This window comes from Colobus angolensis, unplaced genomic scaffold (genome assembly GCF_000951035.1).
Source record: "Colobus angolensis palliatus isolate OR3802 unplaced genomic scaffold, Cang.pa_1.0 Scaffold402, whole genome shotgun sequence".
In the NCBI taxonomy this organism is placed as follows: domain Eukaryota; kingdom Metazoa; phylum Chordata; class Mammalia; order Primates; family Cercopithecidae; genus Colobus; species Colobus angolensis.
Window position 1 is genome coordinate 784135 of NW_012117400.1, and position 23884 is coordinate 808018.

At 53.8% G+C, this 23884-nt stretch overlaps 1 protein-coding gene across 2 annotated transcripts in view; it reads left to right on the forward strand.

Moving 5' to 3' along the window:
• Positions 1-20191, forward strand: part of BCAP31 (B-cell receptor-associated protein 31) — a 43923-nt gene extending 23732 nt beyond the window's left edge. Inside the window, exons 4-8 of one of the 2 annotated variants that reach the window (XM_011955861.1) lie at positions 2362-2509; positions 16615-16750; positions 17650-17773; positions 18593-18693; positions 19711-20191. In XM_011955861.1, the coding sequence (XP_011811251.1) occupies positions 2362-2509; positions 16615-16750; positions 17650-17773; positions 18593-18693; positions 19711-19749 (548 nt within the window). In that variant the 3' untranslated portion in view covers positions 19750-20191. Of the gene's footprint in view, positions 1-2361; positions 2510-16614; positions 16751-17649; positions 18338-18592; positions 18694-19710 lie in introns of those variants that run through there. The other variant, XM_011955860.1, reaches the window with a different exon arrangement.
• The last annotated feature ends 3693 nt before the right edge of the window (positions 20192-23884 follow it).

The following is a 23884-nucleotide window of genomic DNA, read 5'->3' on the forward strand; positions in this document are numbered from 1 at the left end:
GGAGCTTGCAGTGAGCTGAGATCCGGCCACTGCACTCCAGCCTGGGCGACAGAGCGAGACTCCGTCTCAAAAAAAAAAAAAAAAAGATCGTGTAGTGTTCTCTCATGTGGTTGTGCCATAATTAATTCTTTATAAGCATCCTCGAATCATTGCAAATTTATGCAAATACTTCTGTGAGATAAATTCAGAGGTGGATTGTTGAACCCAAGGGTTTGAACATTTTGCATTTTATACAGGTGTGCTGTCTTTACCCCTGCTAACAGCATTTGAGAGTACTCGCTTCGTGGTATCGAGGGATGGGCAGATTTTTATAATGCAAGATCAACATAAAAACCAAGCAACCTAAAACCAGAAATTAAGAACCCCATGAGGCCGGTGCCCTGACTCATACCTGTAATCCCCACACTTCGTGAGGCCAGGCAGTTGCTTGAGCTCAGGAGTTTGAAACCAGCCTGGGCAACTTGGCGAAACCCTGTCTCTACCAAAAATAGAAAAAGAAAAGATTAGCTGAGTGTGGTAGCACACACTTGTGGTCCCAGCTACTGGGGAGGCTGAGAGGTAGAGGTTGCAGTGAGCTGGGATCATGCCATTGCACTCCAGCCTGGGTGACAGAGTGATACCCTGTAACCCACCCTAAAAAAACCTTGATACCCATACAGTGATACCTTGCCTCTCTCATATGGGAGTTATTAAGAGCATTCTTTAGGTAGATCTTAGTGTATTGACTTAAAACGATGTCTCAGGATGCATGGGGAAAAGCAGTAGGTTTGGTGTGGCTCAATTTCTACATTAGAGACAAATGTAAATATATTTTTAACTGGAGCTCTACGTGTAACAGCGGCTCTTTCAGGAGCAGAGGCTGCTCACTGACTCAGCAATTATTTCAATGCCCACTCTGCACCCAAAACTATCCCAGGCCCTGGGGATATAGTATAAAAGATTTCTGCTTTTATGAAGTTTGTAGTCTAGTTTGGGAGAGATGGACCCCAAAAATGTGTTTAAGATAATTTCAGAGATGGGTGTCTATCACAAAGCAGGTAACATAGCGTAATGTGACTAAAAATGACTTTAGATGAGGTGGCCACATTTTTATTGTATATACTGCTGGAGGCGATTATGTTATGGGATCCTTTCCCCTTCTATATTTTGGGTGTGTTTGAACTTTCGATGAGTGTGAATTCCTTTTGTAACCAGAATAAAACATTATAAATAATAAAACCCATTGTAAAGCTTTGAAGTGGAACCCTTGACTGCTAGCTGGCATCCTGCAGGTCTTGACTCCTGTTTTTTTGTTTGTTTGCTTGTTTTGTTTTGGTTTTTTTGAGACAGAGTCTCGCTCAGGCTAGAATGCAATGGTGTGATCATAACTCATGGTAGCCTTGACCTCTTGGGCTTAAGCGATCTTCCTGTCTTAGCCTCCTGAGTAGTTGGGACTGCAGGTGTGCACCACCATGCCCAGCTATTTAAAAAAAAAAAGTTTTTTGTAGAGACATGGTCTCCCTGTGTTGCCCAGGCTGGTCTTGAACTCTTGGCCTCAAGCAGTCTTCCCGCCTTGGCCTCCCAAAGTGTTGGGATTATAGGCGTGAGCCACCACATCTGGCCTGGGTCTTGACTCTTAAGCACCTTAGATCCCCTGAGCAGGCATTTCCATCACCAGGTTCAACCTGGCTTATCATGGCAGGGAGGTACCTCTGGGCCAACTTGAGATGAGCAGAACAAGACGTGGTTGGGGGCACCATGGGAAAAGGAAGCCACCCCCATTTCCAGAAACTCTTTAGGCTTGGTTCGCATCTTGAACTGCAGAGCAAGCTTGGGGCCTGTGTAGAATGGGGCCAGGGGTTGAAAAGCTGGAGGAAGGAGTGGGTCTGAGGGTGGGAGCTTCCTTTTTTTTTTTTGAGATGGAGTTTCGCTGTTGTCCCCCAGGCTGGAGTGCAATGGCATGATCTCGGCTCACTGCAACCTCTGCCTCCCGGGTTCAAATGATTCTTTTGCCTCAGCCTCCCGAGTAGCTGGGATTACAGGCGCCCACCACCAAGCTGAGCTATTTTGTATTTTTAGTAGAGATGGGGTTTTGCCATGTTGGCCAGGCTTGTCTCGGACTCCTAACCTCAGGTGATCTGCCTGCCTCTGCCTCCCAAAGTGCTGAGATTATAGGCGTGAGCCACTGCGCCTGGCCTGAGGGTGGGAGCTTCTGACAAACAGCATCCCATGAGGGGTGTGTGTGCGTATAAGTGGGAAGAACTGGGGAGGCCGATTTGAGGGAAGTGAATCTGACCTGTTTCATGCCGCCTGTCTGCCTGGTATGGCCTTACCTTGCCCTAGCGTCCGCTAAATGCCTGTCTCCTCTCTGCTCCACCACAGATGCCGTGCGCGAAATTCGGAAGTATGATGATGTAACCGAAAAGGTGAACCTCCAGAACAATCCTGGGGCCATGGAACACTTCCACATGAAGCTTTTCCGTGCCCAGAGGAATCTCTACATTGCTGGCTTTTCCTTGCTGCTGTCCTTGTGAGTGGGGTTTGAGGGGGCAGGTGGTGTGAAAGGAGCCATGGGCTAGCCAGGACACGGAGCTCAGTGGGCTCAGTCTCCCCCTGTGACTTTGATTCCTCCTCAGTCTGTGGCCTGGACCCCAAAGCCCTGTCTGTGTTAGGGAAGCCACATAGTTTTCTCCTGACCTCCAGAGGCTGCGTGGAGGATAGGAGAAGGCTGCCCGAAATATCAGAAGACCCTCATACACCACATACTGTGAGGCAAACAGATTACTATCTCACACTCTCTTTGCATGGAGAGTGAGGTGTAACGGGTAAGGCCTTGCCCTCCTCTGGGAGAGGACCTTCAGAGTCCAGCTCACAAGGGAGCGATTGAATGGGGGGCTCTTTGTGTCTGGGGTGCTGACCTAGGGACAGCAGGTAGAAGTGACACGAAGAGGCTAGGCCTCTCCTCACCTCACCTCAGGTCCTTCCCCACGTGAAACTCATGAGGGCGTGTTACGTTCCATGGCAGCCAGAGTATTTCTGGTGATGTTTTTGGTAAAACTAAGTGCCTTGATCAGGGCCAAGGGTAACTAGTTGGGCAAAACTAGACAACTACGAAGTGCCAATTTGAGCCTAGGGCCCTGTTTGCTGCCTCCTGCTTCACACAGCTGTTCTGATCAGCACGGCCTGGCTGAGAGGTGGATGGGAGCTCAGACCAAGGGTGTATGAAGGCATTAGAAAGGTGCTTGCTTTGAGGGTGGAGCTCTCATGACTTAATCACTTCTCAAAAGGCCCCACCTCTTAATGCTACCGTAGTGGGGATGAAATTCCAACACGTGAAGTTTGAAAGGCACTCAGACAATAGCACCAAGTGATTCTCAGGCTTACGGACAGTTATTCCCCACTTGGTTTTGTGCTGCGAGACTCAAGAATCTCCATGCCTAAGAGATTCTTGCTCTCTAGTCACCTGGTGTGTCGTGCTTTTCCAGGCACTAGACTTGTCTTAAAGTCTGTCGTTTAGATGATCTTGTACTCTCTGCGACCAAGTTGGGAAGAGGGGTGGAGGTAGAAAAGGCAAACACATTTTTTCACGATGATGGGTTTGATCACAGATTTGATCTACAAGCTTGTTATCTTCAAACTTAGGAAAGTCAGGAAATGAGAAGGCTGGGAGGAATGAGACACATACCCTAGATTTTTCAGGAAGTTCCAAACAAATATTATCTTGTGGTCTGAGGCTGAAAGGGAAGCAGATCTGGAAGACTGAGTCTCAAAACCAGAATTCTGAGTATGATAGTCAGCAAAATGAGGAAAAAAGACCACAGTAACGAGGGAAAGGAAACTAGGCCATCTACCAGAAAAGCATCTAGAGCTTTAAGAATAGTATGGGGGGGGGTGGCGGGCTGGGCACGGTAACTTACGCCTGTGATCCCAGCACTTTGGGAGGCTGAGGCAGGCAGATCACCTGAGGCCAGGAGTTTGAGACCAGCCTGGCCAACATGGTGACAAAATTAGCCAGGCTTGGTGGTAGGTGCCTGTAATCCTAGCTACTCTGGAGGCTGAGGCAGGAGAATTGCTTGAATCCGGGAGGCAGAGGTTGCAGTGAGCCGAGATCGCACCACTGCACTCCAGCCTGGGCAACAGAGCGAGACTCTGCCTCAAAAAAAAGGAGTAGTATTGGGAAGGTGAAAACCTGCCGGGAGTTCTGAATCATGAAAGATACAGAGAAGTGGGGAGAAGGCAGTCCGTTTTATATGTCTGTGTAAGGAAGGAGATGGAGGGTAGGTGGTCAAGGGCAAAGGAAACACTGGGATGAGAAAATGGAAATTACAGGTGGGCAAGAGTAGTATCCCTAAATGATGTACTTTGTATTTAGACTTGATGAGATTATGTCCAGAAGCTGTTGAGATCATCTGCAGATGAAATTGCCACCGGTGCTTGAGGATTTGCAGAGTGGGAGAGATACTGGCAGACTGCAGCCTGGCAAACATCCCAGTTTCCGAAGGGAGAAGGTAGATGAGGAATTGACCTGGGGAGGGTTGACTTTGATCTCCAACCATGCTCTAGAAAGAATAGCTTTTATGCTTTTGGAAAGAAGAGTGGGATTATTGGTGACTGCTGTGAATTCCTGGAGAAGTTCTGTCAGCCTTCTATAGATGGAGTGTAGATGGATTTTTAGCATGACGCTTGCCAGTCTGAGTCTGTTCTTAAGGACCGGATGCCAAAGTGTGGGGAAGGTGCCGGCAGAACAGTGTAGTTAGGTGTGGTCCTAACCTACATGAGTGGCTGCCTTGTGGATTGGCTTCATCAACACATCCACATAGAAGCCTTAGGGGGCTCACTTTTTTTTTGAGACAGAGTCTCACTCTGTCGCCCAGGCTGGAATGCAGTGACTCCATCTTTGCTCACTGCAAGCTCCGCCTCCTGGGTTCATGTCATTCTCCTGCCTCAGCCCCCTGAGTAGCTGGGACTACAGGCACCCGCCACCACGCCAGGCTAATTTTTTGTATTTTTAGTAGAGATCGGGTTTCACCGTGTTAGCCAAGATGGTCTTGATCTCCTGACCTCGTGATCTGCCCGCCTTGGCCTCCCAGAGTGCTGGGATTACAGGTGTGAGCCCCCGCGCCTGGCCAGGGGGCTCACTCTTTACATCTGGCTTGCTCCGTATTTATCTGCATGAGGACGTTTGTCATGGTGAGCAGAAGTAGGGAGAAATGGATGCTAGGAGGAATAGCAAGAAGGTTAGTGACCATTCAGAATCCTCAGCTATCTAGATGGGCTTCCTGATCAGAACAACTTTAATAAGACTTGAGTTTTCAATGGGGAGGCATTATTATAAGCATGCATGTAGGTTCGTAAAGGTCAGGGAGGACTGGGCTACCCAGGAGCTCAAAGACTTGGGGGTTGGAGCTTACTGCAACTCAGTTTGAGTTAGTGGCAGAGCTACTGCAAAAGTTAGTGAGCTGTTAGCACCCTTGAGTGAAGGCTGGAGCTACTAGGAGGGAGGTGCTGGCCCTGTCAGGCTTGCTGCCATTTCTGCGGTATCTGGGGGGTTGCATTCAAGGGCCAACTTTTTGAGAGCAGATTGCTGCCTCAGAAGCTGTTAATAGTGGTAGCAGGTATGCCAGTGCTGGTTCCCCACAGACTGGTTTTTAGTAATAAGTCCTTTGCTCTCCTGATTCCATTCTGCTTTCATGATCTCGTTTCTAGGACAACTCCAGGTTGGGCACTACGGGTATTGTCTCACCATGCCAGAGGACAGTGGAATGGTCACCTCCCTCGGGTGGCTTTGGGGTAGCTAGGCTATTAGACGAATGTGTTACGCTCAGTGTAGTCCTCTCCGTGTGCCTTATTGTGAAGTTAGGATGTTCCAGGTTAATTCCTACAGTCGACATTTTAAAAAGTTGACATATAGTAAAATTAACTTTCTGGCATACAGTTGTGAGTGTTCTGACATGCAGAGCATCAGTTAATAACCACCACAATCAGGATGCAGAACAGCTTGTACTTTGTTTTCTACCATGAATGCATGGCTTCCGGTAAAGGCAGTTCTCATGAGACCCTACAGTATACTCCCAAAGTGACGCCTGGAGGCTAGAGTGCAGAGTTCACTTTGGCCTGCTGTTGCAATCTGCTCTCACAGTCCTGATCTGCTCTCTGATGTCTATATCCTATGTCACTTTTCTGTTACCATTCCCTTTGACACGCATGTGAAGCCTCACCTAATTCACTGTTGAACAAGTCTGACAAGCGAGTGGCTCTACTACTTTCTCAACCAGATGGTTCAAGCAGCCACACACATCTTGCCCACATCTTGGCCGTAAGCTGTGTGCCAGCTTCCTTGGTGTGGCTGCCGCACCCTCCCGTGCTCCCATCCAGTAGCCTGTTCCAAAAAAGCCATGAGGTTGGTCTTGCGTGACTTCTTAGAAAAGGAAACGGTGATCCCAGGGATCAGTGTGGATTCACCAGTTGCCCATAAGTGATCTAGTTAATCATTTCTGGAATTTTGGCAGAAATATATATTCTTTGCTAGTCTAAGAGTTAAATCTAAGATGCTGGCTGTGATCCTAGACGAACTTGGCTTTCTGTGTGATGCTCTCGTCCAGCCTTACGGCCACGCAGCCCATTTGCAGCTTGCAGAAAACACTTAAAAAACAAAGCAGGCTGGGCGCGGTGGCTCACGCCTGTGATTCCAGCACTTTGGGAGGCTGAGGTGGGCAGATCACCTGAGCTCAGGAGTTTGAGACCAGCCTGGCCAACATGGTAAAGCCGCGTCTCTACTAAAAATACAAAAATTAGCTGGGTGTGGTGGTGGGCGCCTATAATCCCAGGTACTCTGGAGGCTGAGGTAGGAGAATCACTTGAACCCGGGAGGTGGAGGTTGCAGTGAGCCAAGATGGCACCGTCGTACTCCAGCCTGGGTGACAAGAACTAAACTTCCCATCTCAAACAAAACAAAACAAACAAAGCTGTCCTCTTCATATTTCCATTACGAAAGTTATACCTGCTCATTGTAAAACAAACCCCCCCGTCCCCCCCAAAAAATAACTTTACATAATAGAGAAGTGTCAGGTGAGCTCCCCTGTGGCCCCATCCCCAGAGATAGTGGCTGGTAATGGTTGGTGTGTTTCTGAACTGTTCAGTAAATTTTTCCATGTTTGGATAACTTTCTCCTTACAAGTGCCAGGGCTGCTTTTGCACTGTTTTGACTAGCCCTTACCACCCAACAGCACATCTTACCAATTGGTCCACATTCTTCACACAGACCTCCCTCATCCTCAGCCGTTGTGCAGTGTTCTGTTGTTGGAAGGGATTGTTGGGGTTTAACCAGTTCCCTACTCAGAGATGTGTGACCTGGTTTGAAATCTTTTTTTTCTGTTTTACTCCAGCCTTTTTGCACCATCGATTTATTATTTATTTATTTATTTATTTACTTATTTTGTGATGGGGTCTCACTGTGACACTTAGGCTGGAGTGAGGTGGCTTATTGCAGCCTCACCCTCCTCAGCCTCCCAAGTTGCTGGGACTACAGGCGTGCACCACCAACCCTGGCTAACTTTTTTTTTGGTAGAGGTGGAGTCTTGCCATGTTGCCCAGGCTGGCCTTGAACATATGGGCTCAAGCGATTTGCCCACCTTGACCTCCCAAAGTACCAGGATTACTGGTGTGAGCCACCACGCCCAGCTGCAATTTTTATTAATAAACAACCAGTGTCCCACATCCATGGTTTCTCATCTGCGCTTTCTGCACACTGTGTTCCTTTTCTTCTTTTTCCCATCTTAATCATTGGAACTGGAGTAACTGACACCTGCTCTGCTGCACCTTGATACTCTAAGTGTGGCCCAGAGCCCAGCAACCTTGGCAGGACCTGGGCTTCTCAGAAATGCAGATGCTTGGGCTGGCCCAGGCCTGCCGATGAGAAGATGGGTTCTTTTTTTGTTGTTGTTTGTTTGTTTTTTGAGACGGAGTCTCGCTCTGTTGCCCAGGCTGGAGTGCAGTGGTGCAATCTTGGCTTCTCTGCCTCCCAGGTTCAGGCAATTCTGCCTCAGCCTCCTGAGTAGCTGGGATTACAGCACATGCCACCACGCCCGACTAATTTTTGCATTTTTAGTAGAGATGGGGTTTCATCATATTGGTCAGACTGGTCTTGAACTCCTGACCTCAGGTGATCCACCCGCCTCAGCCTCCCAAAGTGCTGGGATTGCAGGCGTGAGCCAGCACACCCAGCCTCCACATGCTTTTTAAAAAACATTTCCGTGTTTAAAAAAGTTAACCACGGGGCTTTAAAGCACCACATGCTTTAAATGCCCCTTGGTGACTTGAATGTTCTACTCAGTTTATCATGAATGCTTTTCTGGGACAACTGACCTGTTTCCAGCATTTTTTTTTTTTTTTTTTGAGACAGGGTCTCGCTCTGTCACCCAGACTGGAGTGCATTGGTGTGATGATGGCTCACTGCAGCCCTGCCCTTCTGCCTCAGCCTCCCGAGTAGCTGAGACTACAGGCATGTGCCACCACGTCCTGCTAATGTTTTAGAGACAGAGTCTTGCTCTGTTGCCCAAGCTGATCTCAAACTACTGGGCTCAAGCGATCCTCCCACCTCATCCTCCCAAAGTGCTAGGATTACAGGCATGAGCCACCATGCCTGGCCTCTCCAGCGTTTTTGAGTGTTCTTGAGTGTCTACCCAATTCCTCTTTGGTGGACGTTGAGCCCGCAGCTCTGTTTCTGACGTCATAAACAGTGGCCTCAGCTAGTCAGCTTTCTTTCGGCCTCCTGATCCTCTTTGGAGCACCTGTGCCACTCCTATTATCTCTCTCTCTTTTTTGTTGTTGTTGATTTTTTTTTCTTTTCTTTTCTTTTTTTTTTTTTTTTGAAACAGAGTCTCACTCTGTCGCCGAGGCCGGAGTGCATTGGCACAATCTTGGCTTACTGCAACCTCTGCCTCCTGGGTTCAAGCAGTTCTCATGCCTCAGCCTCCCGAGTAGCTGGGACTACAGGCACATGCCGCCACGTCTGGCTAATTTTTGTATTTTTAGTAGAGACAGGGTTTCGCCATGTTGGCCAGGCTGGTCTCCCAACTCCTGGCCTCATGTGATCCATCCACCTCGGCCTCCCAAAGCACTGGGAGTACAGGCGTGAGCCACCGTGCCCACCCCTCTTTCTTTCCATGTTCTTTACGTCCCACTGAGAGGCTCAGTTCTTGAACGTGAGCAGGTACTCATGACCCGAGCAGGTTAGATGATTAGGAGTAAAGGGTTCCAGACTTTGTATGCAACTTTCCTGAGTGGTAGAGAGCCTGTCTAGTGGGTATTCCAGTACTGCTGGGATGCGGTCACCTGTGTGGATTAATATTTTGCAAGGGTGTATGGGATGGAGTGGAGCAGAAGAGCCTGAGGTGGGGAGACCAAGTTGGAGGTTGTCAGTGAGACTTGCTGGGAACCTGAACTGAAGCAGTGATAGCAGGAGTGGGGTGGAGGGGACAGACCTGAGGGGCCCAGGTGGAGTTGAATCGGCAGGCCTTTCCAGTCTCTGGGAGTCTGAGATGATATTGGTTCTGCTCTGGACTTGCGGAATGGGAGGACCCAGCCCCCTGCTGGAAAGGGAGCTCTGGCTGCCCATGGGGTAACACTACCACGCTAGACATGAGGGCTGGTTGCAGAGTGGGACTTCTGGCCAGACCTGGGGACAGCAAGGAAAGGAGGGGACAGGGAAAGCAGGGTTGAGCAGGGGAGACCTGGCAGATGAGCAGGATAGAGTGCTTCCGGGCAGTAGAGCTTGGGTTGCTGGCTTCGCAGAGATGTTGAGGCCGGGGCAAAGGGAATGTGCTGGCAGGCTGGACTCCACCCTCTAGCAGAGCGATAGAAGATCGGGAAGCAAGATTAAGAAGGAGGATGTGAGCAGGTTAGTGGCCAAGGAGGGGAGCACATTCCCGAGAAAGCCTGGTGCTTGGCACTAGTTTTCAGCGGGACTGGGCTCAGGACATACAGGAGGTTAGCCTGAGACCCCCCGAGTAGCCCTTGTAATTGGGAAAGGGGGCCTGGCCTGAAAGGAAGCATCACACCTAGAAGCAAGCCTGTACCCCTTGCCCCCCATAGTCTGCTGCTGCTCCCTGAGACAGCAGTGGGAGAGTCCCAGCTTCCCAGCCAAAGCCTTCTGAGCTTTTGTCCTGCCTCTGCCACTACTGTCTAAATCCTGTCACTTGACCCAGAAGCCTGGGGCTGCTCTGCCCTTTCTTCTTGTCCCATGTGACTGCCCAACCATTGTGACCATTTCTCAAGTGTGCGGCCCAGCAGGCTGAGGCACTTTCACATTGTCAAGTAGCCAACCTCCAGAAGTCTTCACCCTGCACAGCTGGACTCCACCCGTGAAACAGCCTGTAGATGTCACCTCCTAAGCCTCTCTCTCACAACCCTTGGGACCACTGCTGTGGTGGGGCCACCACCATCACGTATAGACCAAGCAGGCTTCCTCCACCTGTCTTCCCCTCTTTGGCCTGTGTACCCTGCTTCCAGTGGCTTGCTATCACATGGATCCTCCAGGACGTGGCTCCCTCACAGTCTCTGCTTCGACCTCCCCCTGCCATGAAGCAGTCATGTGGGCCTCATGGGAGAGCCTCGTGTAACACATGCTCTCCCCCCACTTGATTCTCTGAGCATTTTGGGGGCCTCTGTGCGGAACACCCCCTCCTGCTGCCGGCCTAGCCAGCACCTCCTCTTCGTGAATCTCTGAGGCTTTCCTGTGGAGCCTGTTCTGAGGGGCCCACACCATGTCCCTGGCTGACCCATAGTGCTGTCCTTGGGTCCCAGGGCAGCCTGCACATGCAGCTCTTGAGGTGTGGCACTTTGGCAGGGTTGCCCATCATGGAAAACCTGGGCTCATGCCCTTTAGACTGTTCAGCTCAGTGCCAAGGGCCTGGCATGTGTGAAGGCCTGCTGAGATCTTTGGTGACTGAATGGGCTGTCCTGGGATGATGGCGACAGCTTTAGGTGCGTTTCCGGGTCGAATTTGTCAGGCTTTTTAGATGAGAAGCCCAGCTTTTCAGGTCTTAGGAGCTATGACAGTTTGTGAAGATGGATGCATCGGGGCCACCTCCAGGGGACCACACTGGATGAGCCACTGGTTTCCGCTTGGGGAAGACTCTGGCAGTTGCTCCTGTTCCTTCCTGCCAACCTTGCGCTTCGGGGGCACAGCTAGCTAGAGGCCCTCTTGAGTCTTGGAGTGTGTTGGGGACAGCAGCTCCCTCTGGGCTGGGGTTTGTGTGTTCAGAGGACCTGCACTGCCTTCTCTGCCTTATTCAGCTTCAACGGCGGTCAAGGTTAGGCCCAAAGTGCTGGATAGCAGCCAGGCGCAGGAAGGCCCGTGTTTGTGTTGGAGCCCCCTGGATTTTTGCTGACCTGAACTTGATCCACAGGCATCTTTTGTTTTCTCGTTACCCTCCAGGGTAGAATCCCATCGCTGCCATTAGCCCAGATGGAGCTGCCCGTGCTTCTCTGCTCAGCTCCTTTTTCTTCTTTTTTAGGTTGAGTCATCTAATCACAGACTACCTTTGCCTAAGTTGTCTTACCTCACTCGGTCGCTCTCTGCCCTCCAGCTTACCCCAAACCCCTCAGATAGCTGGTTTTAAAAAAGATACACAGCAAAACCCCAGAAACCCAGCTGGTCCATGTCGCTTGTTCTCAAGAGGAAGGGAGGACAGGCCAGACCCACACCTGCCCCTTCGCCCTGTGCTTGCCGCACTGTCCTCAGGACGGGCGAGCTCCATCTGGGTCGTGGGCTGGAGCTGCCACAAGGCATGTTCTCATTTGAAATGGCCTCCATTTCCCCCAGCTCTAGCCCTCCTCTTCCCGTCTTCTCCAGCATCTGTGTGCTGGGAGGCTACAGAGAAGGCCAAGCAGCTGTACCAAAATGGACTTGGGGCAGCCCTTCGGGGCGGCCTTCTCGGGTCTGCTCTAGGTGACTCTCCCAGTTGTAACCTGTCTTCCTGATTCCAGACTGGTGGGTGAGAGTCGCTCAGGACAGTGGAAGCCCTGGTGTTAGTCATTCTCCTTCACTGAAGCCTTCCTGAGGCGTCGCCTGACTTGGTTCCTTGCCTGGGCGCTGCCTCATTTTTTTTCTTCCACAGCTGAGGCGTGTTCACCCAGAGTCTATTGGCCACCCTGCAATAGGCCTGGAAAGTCAGCAGGTGGCGCTGGGACACAGGCTTTCTGCCGGCTGGGGGCAGAGGAGTGAGTTTGTGTGAACACTGTGTGTATGCAGGGGCTGGGGGGTTGAATGACTTGACTCACCTGAAACCCATCAGCAGGGTGGGCCCGGGGGGTGGCGGGAGGAGCCACAGCATGGAATCTTTTGTTCGGGATTTGCTCTTTCCCCATTTCCTATTAAGCCCATGTCCTCTTCCCCTTGCTCACGGGGGAAGACAGGGCTGCCGAAAAGCACTTATGAGTCATGGCTCTCCCTACTTGATATGGTTGGCCCTGTTTCTCTAGAGTCTGTGGAGAGGTTCTGTTTCTCCTGCCTTCTCTGGTTTACTCAACCTTTTATAAAAGCATGATAGCCCTGCTTAGTGTCCAAGAACATTCTATCAAGAAGGCCTAGTCACATTGAGGCATTTGGAGCTGCCATGTGTCTGCCAAGGCCACATCTGGATTCTGTTAAGTTTCGTTCACTGGCCTTTTCGTGGACCCCGGGCCATTCTCTTGGTGACCACCCTGTATCTGTAGGAGATGCCTTTGGCTCTTAGGTTCTTGCCTGTTTTCCGGAAATGAATAGCTAAGAACAGTGATTCTCCCAAGTAAGACTACTTGGGAGATCCAGTAGAGGCAGAAGGTAAAGGCCATGTTCTGTGCCCTCTCCTGGGGGCCTGGGAAGCTACAAGGGAACAGACAGAAGCACACGTTAATGTTCCTGAGTGACCCAGTGTGAGGGAGCAGGAATTTTCCTGTTCTAGAAGGTTGGCTCCTAGGCTGAAAAATGGCAGTGATCAGAGGGGGCCTGGTCTGCAATGCTGGGGCCCTGGGTGGGGGCTGAGGGTGCGAGGACGCAGAGGCTGGAGCTCTGGGTTATGCCTTTAGCTCGCGGCAGTGAATGGTTTTTCCCTGCGGCCATGAGCCTGGCTTGCTCATCAGCACGGGTCTGAGACAGCTCCTTCCCACTGTCTTCTGTCTCTTCAATTGCTAGACTGAGCAGCTCTGTGTCTGCCTTTGCCCCTCTTGGTGCCAGGCTCCCAGGTGAACACAGGTGCAGTCTAGGCCCAGGGAGATTCTGTCCAGCCTGACGTGCAGCCTCAAACCTGTCCCCTCACCTGTCAGGGAGCACTTCTTCTTCTGGGAGTGAGATCGGGTCATCTGGAAGCCCAGCCTTTTTTTAGCTATACTTGCTGTAGTGGGCGGAAGACCCCTTGTCAGTGTGCCAGGTATGGGAGTGCAGAGATGGAGGCACAGTGCCCAGCCTAAAGACTTTCATAGCCTGGTAGGGCAGCCATATAAACGGATGGCAGCCACGCAGAGAACAGAAAATGAAGTAGTTACATGTGGGTGCCTAGGGGGCTGCTGCAGGAGCCCCCAGAAGGCATCCCTCTGATGGGGTGGGAGATCTGAAAGGGTTTCTTCGGGGAGGTGAGGATCGAGCTGGCTCAAGAGGACATTCCAGCCTGGAGGACTGCCACACAGAGCCAGGCATGTTCCAGGAATGGTGAGGGGTTAGGTGTTACTAGAGCAGGGGGACCACGTGGTTAGTGAGGGAGGAGAGCTCACTGAGGGCCTACGTGCTGGCAGCAGGTGGCTTAAGCAGAGGGCTGACGTGGTTGGATTTGCCTTGCTCTGGGAGGTGGATGAGAAAGCCGTATGGCGGCAGATAGGGAAGAGGCGCCGGCAGTGGGGATGATGGCGGGCGTGTTTGCAGTTGACATGGAAAGTACTGGGTTGTGGCTCGGACTAAGGGGCCAAGAGGGCCGAGTCTAAGGCGGTTTGCCTGTCCACCACTACAGCAGGGGCTACATGAGGTGGTCAGGTCAGGCAGGGCAAGGGAAGGCCTGTTTTGGACAAGCTGAGTCTGGAATGTCTCTGGGGACATCCAGGAGCCAACGTTTAGCAGGAGGTTAGGTATGAGTCTGGGCTGCAGAGAAAACCCTTTCAGGGATAAGAGTGGCTGGGAGGAAGGGTGTCAGCTGAAGAGTGCAGACTCCAGAGGGAGCAGAATAACCGTGGGAGGAGGGTGTTGCGAGGGAACCTCAGAAGGGTAACTTAGCAGCAGAGCAAGGAGTTCAGGGTGGCCTCTGGACTGGCGGTTAGGAGGCCACTGGTGGCCCTGCTGCTGGCTTGGAAGGGCAGGCCTTGGCCAGCCTAGGTTGAGGAATATATGTGAAGGAAAAGACCAAGGACTTAGTCAGGGTGACTCCAGGAAGGAGGCAGTTGAAGACGAGGTTCCTGGGGGGAGAATGATCCCGGGTCATTCAGCAGGAAGAGAGAGGACCTAGAAGGTGTGAAAAAGAACTGTAGGGCTGGGGGTGCAGTGGGAGGAGTATGCCCAGGGTGCTGTGGGGGTGGGGAGCGCCTGTGAGGGTTGGCAAGAGGAAGGGGAACTGGGACCTGGTACAGGGGAGCCCCAGACTGTCTCAAGGCTGGGAACTGAAGGCCCGGGCTGGGGCTGAGCAGGGCCAGGCTTTCGGGCAGACATGGCGTGGATTTTGTGCCGCACATTGTGTGTGCCCTGGCTTACCTTGGAAGCCCTGGTTCTCAATAGCTGGGAAAGGCCTGGGACGGTCTGAAAAGAGCTGGGCCTCTCCTGCACTGCCACGGAAGCATTCGTGTTAGCTGTCTCCCTGGGTACTGGGGTGATAGCCATGGGCACTCACCAGTAGCCACTTGCCTGGCTTGGTGGCGGGGAGTATAGCCTTCAGTCTTGCTTGGTCCTGTCTCTACCACCAGGTGGCATGACCCCCACCCCTCAATTCCAGCTGGGAGGAGCAGTCCTCTTCCTCTTTCTACCTCACTGGGATCTGCTCTGGGGCTGGGCAGCTCTTTGCCAGGGGGCTGGGTCTTAGTCAGACTTGCCTTTCTTTCTAGGCCTCCCCAGTGACTTCTGGCCATGTCGATGTGAGTCAGACACGTTGTTTCTCTCTGGCTCCTAGGGTGCTCAGTAGCTTCCTCTACTTTCAGGCTCCAGCCCAGTTGGAGGCAGGCTGGTGGGCAGCTGGGGGCTGAGGCAGGGAAACCTGAGCCCTAGGCCACGAGGTCCTGGGCCGCTAATTTTAGAAAGCACATGTCACTGGAAACTCTCCTTCTCTGCCAGGAATCAATGGCCTGGCTCTCCTGGTGCTGCCAGGGGCCCCTGGGAGCCTCTCCCCAAACCAGGAACCTCAGGGGCGTCTCCTGGCCTGGGTGGGTCCTTTCTGTGCTGAGTACGTCTAGAAAGGGGCTCTGCTGAGGCCCTGGACAGCCATGGCTTGGGCCAGGGAGGTAGCTCACCTTGTCTGCTCTCAACTTTCTCCAGCCCTTCCGGGCTGCCCCTGGCCATGAGCAGAGGCTGTGAAGTGTGAAGGCCTGGCTGGGGCAGGAGGCCACTTCGACTCTTCTGAGTAAGCTGTTGTTGAAGCACCCTGAACTAAGCAGATTTGTCTCTTCCTTCTCCCATGCCCTGTGTGTCCCTTACCTTCTGAAGTGTGTGAGAAAGGTACCCCTGCCTTGTTTTGACTGTTTGAACGAGTCCATCCCTCCTCTTTTCCTGCCAGCTAACATCTCGGGGCAGGGGTGAACCAAGGGAAATGAAGTGGCCATTCTAACCTCTGCTTGGGGACCAGCATCTGCCTCCGGCTGCCACCTGTTTGCCTGTCTCTCCTGGCTGCTTCAGATAGGCAGCGTGCGCCTGTGTCCTGATTCCTCTACACCCTCCAGCCCAAGAAGACCTCATTCAGGGTGCTGTTACATAACGGATATGTTCCAGCGCAGCCTGCATGATGGGTTGGGATGGAGGCTGGCCAGAGTAGAGAGTTCTATCTTACGTTGGGACCTGGGAGCTGTTCCCTGTTAGTTTAGAGAGTATAGTGGTTCTGAGCTCAGGTTCTGGAGTCAGGCAGACATAAGTTAGAATTCTAGCCATGTCCATTTCTGGTTTTTGGCCTTGGGTATGTTGATTTACTCTGCTAAACTTCAGTTTCCTTCTCTATAAGCTGGGGCAGTGATAGTAACTTCCTCATCAGGTAGATGTGAGGATGCGGCCCGGCATGTTGGAAGTGCCCGAATTGATTAGCTTCTCTTGTTACCTTACCGAGGCAAGCCCGGCCTCGCAGGGAGGAAGGTGGTGTTGTGGCTTGTCTGGCACGTTTAGGCCCCGACCTGGAAAGTGCCGCCTTCTGGGACCTCATGCTGTAGCAAGGCTCTTCCCAACCCCCCAGGCTCCTGCTTCCAGCCCCTCCCAGAGCTGAGGGTGGCCGTTGGGCACAGCGGAAGAGGACAGCTTCTGAGCCCCACCTTTTCCCACCCGCTGCCAGCACCAGGTTGGCGGCTTCTCGCTCAGCTGCCTTGGCAAGAAGGCAGGCCCAGGCTGAAACCAGGTGTGGGGTGGGAGCAACCAGGAGGTGCTCCTGCCAGCCCTTCATGCTCTTTTTCTCACTTCTCCCTTCTTTTTGTAAATAATTGCAGCCTACTTAGACGCCTGGTGACTCTCATCTCGCAGCAGGCCACACTGCTGGCCTCCAATGAAGCCTTTAAAAAGCAGGCAGAGAGTGCTAGTGAGGCGGCCAAGAAGTACATGGAGGAGAATGACCAGCTCAAGAAGGTGAGCCCAGCTTCCCGACCCGCCATGGGGTGCCCTGGTGTTACACCGTGGGAGCCACGTTCTTTAGGGCCTCAGTGGCCACTGCTAGCGTGTCACACTGGGAAATGTATGAAACTTCCACTGCCTGAAAAACCAGAGTTGGGTGGAGGCGCAGAGGGGAAGTCCTCGGTGGGGAGGGTATGCCCGCTGGAGGCATCTGTGTACGAGGGTCTGGGTGAGGAGGAGGGTGTTGCTGCTCTCGTTTCCATCCACTGCTTCCAGTCAGACCCTTCCCTGAGAAAAATGGCCCCTCAGTAAGCCAGGCCCTCTGTGTGGACTGAAGGCCCTCAGCTAGGTCCTTGTTCCCTGCAAGATTGCCACACCCCCTCTGGAACATGGGGTCTGTGGCATCCCTCAGTGCTGGAGAGGAGGTGGGGGCAGAGTGGTTGGCCAGTCCTAGACATCCTGTCAGGAGGCGAGCTGTGAGCCAAGCTCGGAGGGATGTGGATGCAGAAGTGGGATAGAGCTGGCCAGGCAGACAGCGGGCTCCTTACTGCAGCGAGTGGCACCACGTGGGGAGCAGAAGGCACCATCATCCATGGAGGGGTTGGTGAGCACCATGGAGCTGGTGAGCCCTGCTGCTCAGGAAGGAGGCAGGGCCAGGGGCCAGGGCAGACAAGGCATGCCTGGCGAGCTGCAGCAGGTGGCCCCGCTGGCGCTTCTCTTTCCCTCGGCTGGCAGCCACGCCCTGGCCTTTGCCTAGGAGCTGGGAGCAAGTGGTGGCTCGGTTCTGCGTTGACATTTCCGAAGGGGCGAGTCGCCAGGGCAGCTTGAGGAACCGCAGCTCGGTGGGGAGGATGGGGCTGGAGCCTTTCCCTCCCTCCCTCCTGAGTAACCCTGGCCTTTGGCACTTTTCCCAGGGAGCTGCTGTTGACGGAGGCAAGTTGGATGTCGGGAATGCTGAGGTGAAGTTGGAGGAAGAGAACAGGAGCCTGAAGGCTGACCTGCAGAAGCTAAATGACGAGCTGGCCAGCACTAAGCAAAGTGAGGCTCGACCTTGTCTCCTTACCCGGAGGGAAGTCCAGAGGAGCCTCCTCTGCCCGCTGCTGCCCATTTTGTGTCAAACTATTAGTAACAAGCCTTGCACGCACGCTCGAGGGCTGCCTGAAAACAAACAAATAGCACCCTGTTTCTCCAACCCCAATGCAGTCATGCTTAGCCCTCAGGCCAGTGAGGCTAAGTGGTTTGAATGGGGCTCAGGAGGAACCAGGCTGCAGCTGGTGGGCCTCGATTGCTCCATGCTAGAGCAGTGCACACTGGGGTTTTCCTGTCCACAGTGTGGCATGGTAGCCCCAGCATGCCTGGGGGCTGAGAATGAGGGGAGTGTGTGAGTGGCGTTCAGGAGGGGAGTGGGCGGCTCCCAAGCGGCCTGCCTGTCTTTGGTCTCCCACGCATAGACTAAGTCTGGGGCGTTTTCCCCCAATATCACAGGCCTCTCCTGCTGCTGTTGTCTGCAAGACATGGTTGTCATTGGGTCTCGCTTTCAGGCTGGGATCTTGCTCCCTGTTTCCCACTCTCAACCTCCCTGGAGGTTACCCCTGCAGAGAGCCACTAGAGTTCCCCTCCATGAAAGGGACTGGGGGACGTCCTCTGTATTTCTTTTGCTTTATCTAGCTTTTTTGTCAGCCCTTTCCCTCTACTTTGGGGACCTGCAAAAGCAGAGGGGCTTTGAGAAGTAGTCTCCTGTATAACCTCCTTTGAGATGGATTTGGGCCAGTTTCTTATGTCTGTAGCAGTTGTTTTTTTTCCCCCTAATTCCGGTCTTTTCATTTCTGTTTTCTTGGTCATTTACATCATTTCAAGAACTAGAGAAAGCTGAAAACCAGGTTCTGGCCATGCGGAAGCAGTCTGAGGGCCTCACCAAGGAGTACGACCGCCTGCTGGAGGAGCATGCAAAGCTACAGGTCAGCCCTCCTGTGTCGCTGTGCCCAGGACGGAGCAAGTGAGGCAGCCCCATGGGTGGGGAGGGAACCTTCCAGGGGCCGAGGGGCCGGCTGCCCTCTCCCCCACTCCCCCTGGCCACGTCTGCCCTGCTGAGTGGGACCCTTCACCGGACAGGAGAGGGTGGCCTGGCAGCAGATGTAGGCACTTGCCGAGGCGGCCCTCAGGAGTGGCACTGGCTCACTAGGCTCTGAGCCTTCCTACCTTTGTGCTCAGGTTCAGTCCATGGTTTGGGGCCCCGTCAAGAACAGAGAAGCAGGTGAAACTCTAGGACCCACTGCTGGCCTTCTTTCCTAGAGTACTAGGGGGGTGACGTGGGGCAAACATCCCTGGGCAAGTGAGGGCATAAGGTGTCAAAAAGGCACCTCCCCCAGCAGGCGCTAGTTGTTGCCATCGCCTGCTGACCTAGGCCTGATCCGAGTCCTCAGATTAGCTTGGGTGCACCGGGCCGCATCTGGAAGCCCAGGAGGTCTTGACATTGGGAGTGAGGGCCACGTAAATACTCCCAACTTTGGACACCTGGCATCAGTGCTTGGTGGCCCAAGTTTGGGCACCACAGCAGGTGGGGAGGAAGGGTCCAGCCTCAAAGGGGGCACCCATGCCCTCTGTATGGGGCAGGCTTGGCGAACGGGACTTGGGCTTCGAGGGCACCTGTCAAAGGTGTGCAGAGTTGGGAAGGGCCTGATCAGGTCTTCAAGGGGACTGGATGTCTTGCTGTTCCCTGCAGCCAGGACTCAGCCCCCAGTGAGGTCCTGGCAGTCCTCCCTGGCTGGCGTTAGGTCCAGGGCTTTCCTCTAGGGACGCTCCCACCCTGGCAGGCCTTTGGGTACAGCTGAGGAGGGGGCCCCTTGCTTAATTGAATTCAGCTGTTGTTAGGAGAGAGGAGAACTGAGCTGGACCTCTGGGGCATGGGGCTGGAGGTGGCAGGGGAGGAGTGGAGCCAACCAACCTACTGCTGTGGGATTTCTGTCCCTTTCCAGGCTGCAGTAGATGGTCCCATGGACAAGAAGGCAGAGTAAGGGCCTCCTTCCTCCCCTGCCTGCAGCTGGCTTCCACCTGGCACGTGCCTGCTGCTTCCTGAGAGCCCAGCCTCTTCCTCCGGTACTTCTGTTTGTGCCCTTCTGCTTCCCCCATTCCCTTCCACAGCTCATAGCTCGTCATCTCGGCCCGTCCACACTCCCCCAGCACATTACAGGGGACCTGATTGCTGCACGTTCAGAATGCATTTGCTGTCATCCCGTTTGGCTTGGCCTGGCCAGGCCTGGCGCAGCCCTGGCTTCCACGCCTGAGCGTGGAGGGCACGAGTTAGTCGTAGTCTGGCTTGCGGTGGGGCTGACTTCCTGTTGGTTTGAGCCCTTTTAGTTTTGCCCTCTGGGTGTTTTCTTCGGTCCCGCAGGAGGGTGGGTGGAGCAGGTGGACTGGAGTTTCTCTTGAGGGCAATAAATGTTGTCATGGTGTGTACGTGGTGTGGTGTGTGACTGCGGCCGTGGGGAGGGCTCTGATTCCTCTCCTGCCCGGAGCCCCCAAGCGGCCACAGCCCTTCAACCTGTTTCCCCTACTGAAGGCCAGGCTCACACCTGTTCTCAAAGGCCCTGCCCTGTCTGCCCTCCTGCTCCCTGGACTGGGCCAGGCCTCACTTCAGGGCCACCCGCCGAGTGTGTGTCCTGTCTGCCTCCCTGGGTGTGGGCAGCTTGGGAGGCTCAGTAAAGCGGCGGGGCTTCCGGGTAGAGAACTCACTTGCCTTCTCTGGGTTCCTGTTCGTCACATTTGGGACAGACAGAACGTGGCAGAACGCCACTAGTCACTCCCTGCCCCACCCCCTCCTGAAGGTTTGCAGGATGACCTCTGACTAATGCCAGCTGGGAGAGGAGACTTGTCCTTGGCAGTGACCTGGAGCTGGCCCAGGGCAGAGCTAGGCAGAAAGGGGCTGGGAATGGGCTGGGGCCCCCGGCCCTGGGAACGTGTTGGGTGTGTGCCTGCCACCAGAGTGCTGTGCTGGCTGCAGGGTGTCCCTCCCGTGGCTCCCTCAGAGCTGTGTCTTCCAGGCCCACAGCAAGCCAGGCCAGAACCGGGGCTTGCTGCCTGGCGCCGGTGCCCAGGCCTCTGCGCTGTGCTGCTCTCTAGTAGCACATGAGGAAGGCAGCCCCCGCCCGTAGCACAGTGCTCCCACCCTGCAGGGCCTCTGCCATGCCTGGTGTCTGTGTGAGGACTGGGCGGAAGGGTCAGGGGAACAGGTTAGAGGTGTGTCTCCTAGAACCGGGGGCGAGGGACCTCTGAAGGATGTTGATGCTGGCAGGGTAGCTGAAGGCCTGCTGTGCATGCTCACTTCTGCCTGTCCTGTCCGGGCCCACGCCAGTGGTTCCCTTCTCTAGCATCCTGTTACCCTTCCCTGTGCTCAGAGCACAGCTGCCTCATGATGAGTTCTGTCCCTTTCCAGGCGGTCTGAGAGGTGGTGTCTGAGGGAGTAGGGGACACGTGGGCGATGCCCTCTGGTTGCGGTGCCAAGGCCGAAGGCTGATCCCACTTTTCCAGGAAATGTTCTCTGCTACCTTGGACCTCCCTGAGCTCACCCTTCTCTGAGCTTTGAAAGGCTAAAGTCCAAATGGGTGCTTCCCTCACCAGCCCTGATAGCCTTTTCCGCTCTTCTGCCTAGGCCAGCAGCAGACAGAAAGCTTCACGGGGCCAGCTTCTGGAGTGCCCTTTCTAGTGGAGTGATGGAACAACAACTGGGCGGGGGGAGGGGGCACAGGCTCTTAGAGACGGAAATTGAGGCGCTTGCCCAGCCTAGACTGGAGGGCGACCTGCAGGCTCACATTTTCCTGGATCAGCTTCTGTTCCAGGGCATCTACACCTGTGGGCGTCCTGATCTGTTTTCTTACCCATCTTCCACTAGACTGCGAGCTGCTTGAGGGCAAAGCATGCTGCTTGTTGATCTCTGTGTCCTAACCCCTGATGCAGGAGCTAAGTCCTGAGGAAATGGTGTCTCTTTCAGGACCCACTTTAAATGACACGCCTCTGTGAAGTTTCCTTTCTTCAATGTCTTTTTTTCTGTGTGTTTGGTATCATTGTGGTACATGAGGTGACTTGGAGGGCATTTGGCCTGGAGTTGCGGAGAACAATTAGCAGAGGATGATTGTCATCCAGGCAGAGAGACCTGGCTGACAGTGTATAAAGCAGTTGGCCTGAGCTCAAGGGGTCCTGAGGGTGACCATGGGCTGCAGGACAGTTGGAGTTGGTTGGGGGCAGGGGCTGTGTGAGGGCCTGGGGCACCCTGGGGAGAGGTCTTGACGTTTGGAAGCACCTTTGCAGCTAAGGAGGGCCAGGCTGGAGATTTGGGAGCTGCCAGCAGGCAGGGTTCTTGAAGGTGCAGGCATGGTGAGAGGAGAGGCTTCGCAGGAAGAGAAGGAAAACTGGAAACAACAGTGCTGAAGAGATGGGGCCTGGGGACCGCAGGACAGGCTCCAGAGCCCCCGGCTGAGCTAGGGTGGGACTGCGCTGCCACTCCTTTCTCTGCTCCCTGCCCGGTCCATGTATTTCTCACCCAGGCTCTTCTTGGCCGTATTCCAAGCCAGGTCCCTCCCCTGGCTCCAGAAGTTTAGGGGTAAAGCCCTTCCATAGGGGGTGCTGTCTGCTGAGGAGCAGGGCCTCTGGGTGTTCTCCCATAGCACGATAGCAGTCCTGGGCAGGACGCAAACGGAGCAGCCCAAGCTGTCACTTTGCTCTGAGGGGCCACCTGCTCTCCCTTCACAGGCTCCAATCCCTGATGCTCTCTGTGCCTGCCTGAGCCGCCCACTGCCTCGCCTGCTCTGCCCCACCACGGCGCCCAGCCCTTTCAGGGTGGGGTGCCACATGCTCATCTTGTGCATGGGGTCCCGTCCCTCAAAGTACCTGTCTGTACTCACTGTCTCCAATTCCTCTCCGCCTCTTCTTCTCATGGTAAAATGAATATATATCATACATATATATAGTGTCATCAATGTATATGTAATGAGCCATTTTCACCATCGTTAAGTGTGCAGTTCAGTGGCATTAAGTGCAGTCACTGTGTTGCGCAGCCACCACTTCCATCCACCTCTAGAATTTATTTTCTCAAACTGACACTCTGTCCCCACTCAACACTCCTCACCCTGTCCGCAGCCCGTGGTACCCACACTTGCCCTCTGTCTCTGTGGATCTCCCTCCTCTCATGTAAGGCCCTGTCTCACAGGAGCAGAACCCTACAGCAAGTGTCCCTTCATGATGGCTCATTTCACAGATGTCCTCCAGGGTCAGCCATGTTATCTTGTGTTGGAGTTCCTTCCTTTTCTAGGCCGGCTCATATTTCCTTGTCTGGATGAACTACATTGTGTCTCTCCCTTTGTCTGCAGATGACACTGGGCTGCTGCCACCCCTTTTCTCAATCGCACAACCAGCCTTTCACACGCACCCCCTCACGCAAGCCACCCTCGCCAGGCCCCCTTGCCAGACCCAGTGAGCATTCTGCAGGTCACTGTCCTTCACCAGCAGCAGCAGCACTGGACAGATGGAGCCAGCCACTGCTCCTCCCTGACCTGTGAAGGGACCCCACCAGCTCTCAGGCATCCTCCCCCATCGCTGCTGCATCTCCCCTCTGCCCCTCTCATTGTGTCTCCGGACTTGTGGCGTCCCTGTGAGCTCACCCAGGCTCAAGGCTTTCAGTGTCATCTCTATGTGGTAAGAACTTGCAAAGTTCCATCTCCAGTACTTTCTGGAACTTCTGTGTCCACCTGCCAACTAGACATCTCCGCTTGGATGACGCTTCCTGCATGACACACCCAAGGCTGACTCCGGACCATTCTCTCCTTGCCTCCCCGTTGCAGGACCTGGCAGCTCCATCTTTCCTCTTGCTCAGGCCAAATTCTTTGAGCCCTGCATCCTGGTCATGCACAGCCCCTATTGGTTCCACCTTCAAAATTGATCCCTGATGCAAAGACTTATCTTCTCTGCTGCTACCAGCCCAGCCCAAGTGACACAAGGCACCTGTTCAGTGACAAATTCTTGGGGCAACATTTTGAAAATTTCAGCACCCATAGCTTTACACCCACCCTTCCCTGCGGGTGTGGCTGCTCTCCAGCTCACTCTCGTCCTGCTCTCCCCAAGTGCCCAGGCTCCAGGTGGATGAGGCTTTCCCTGGGC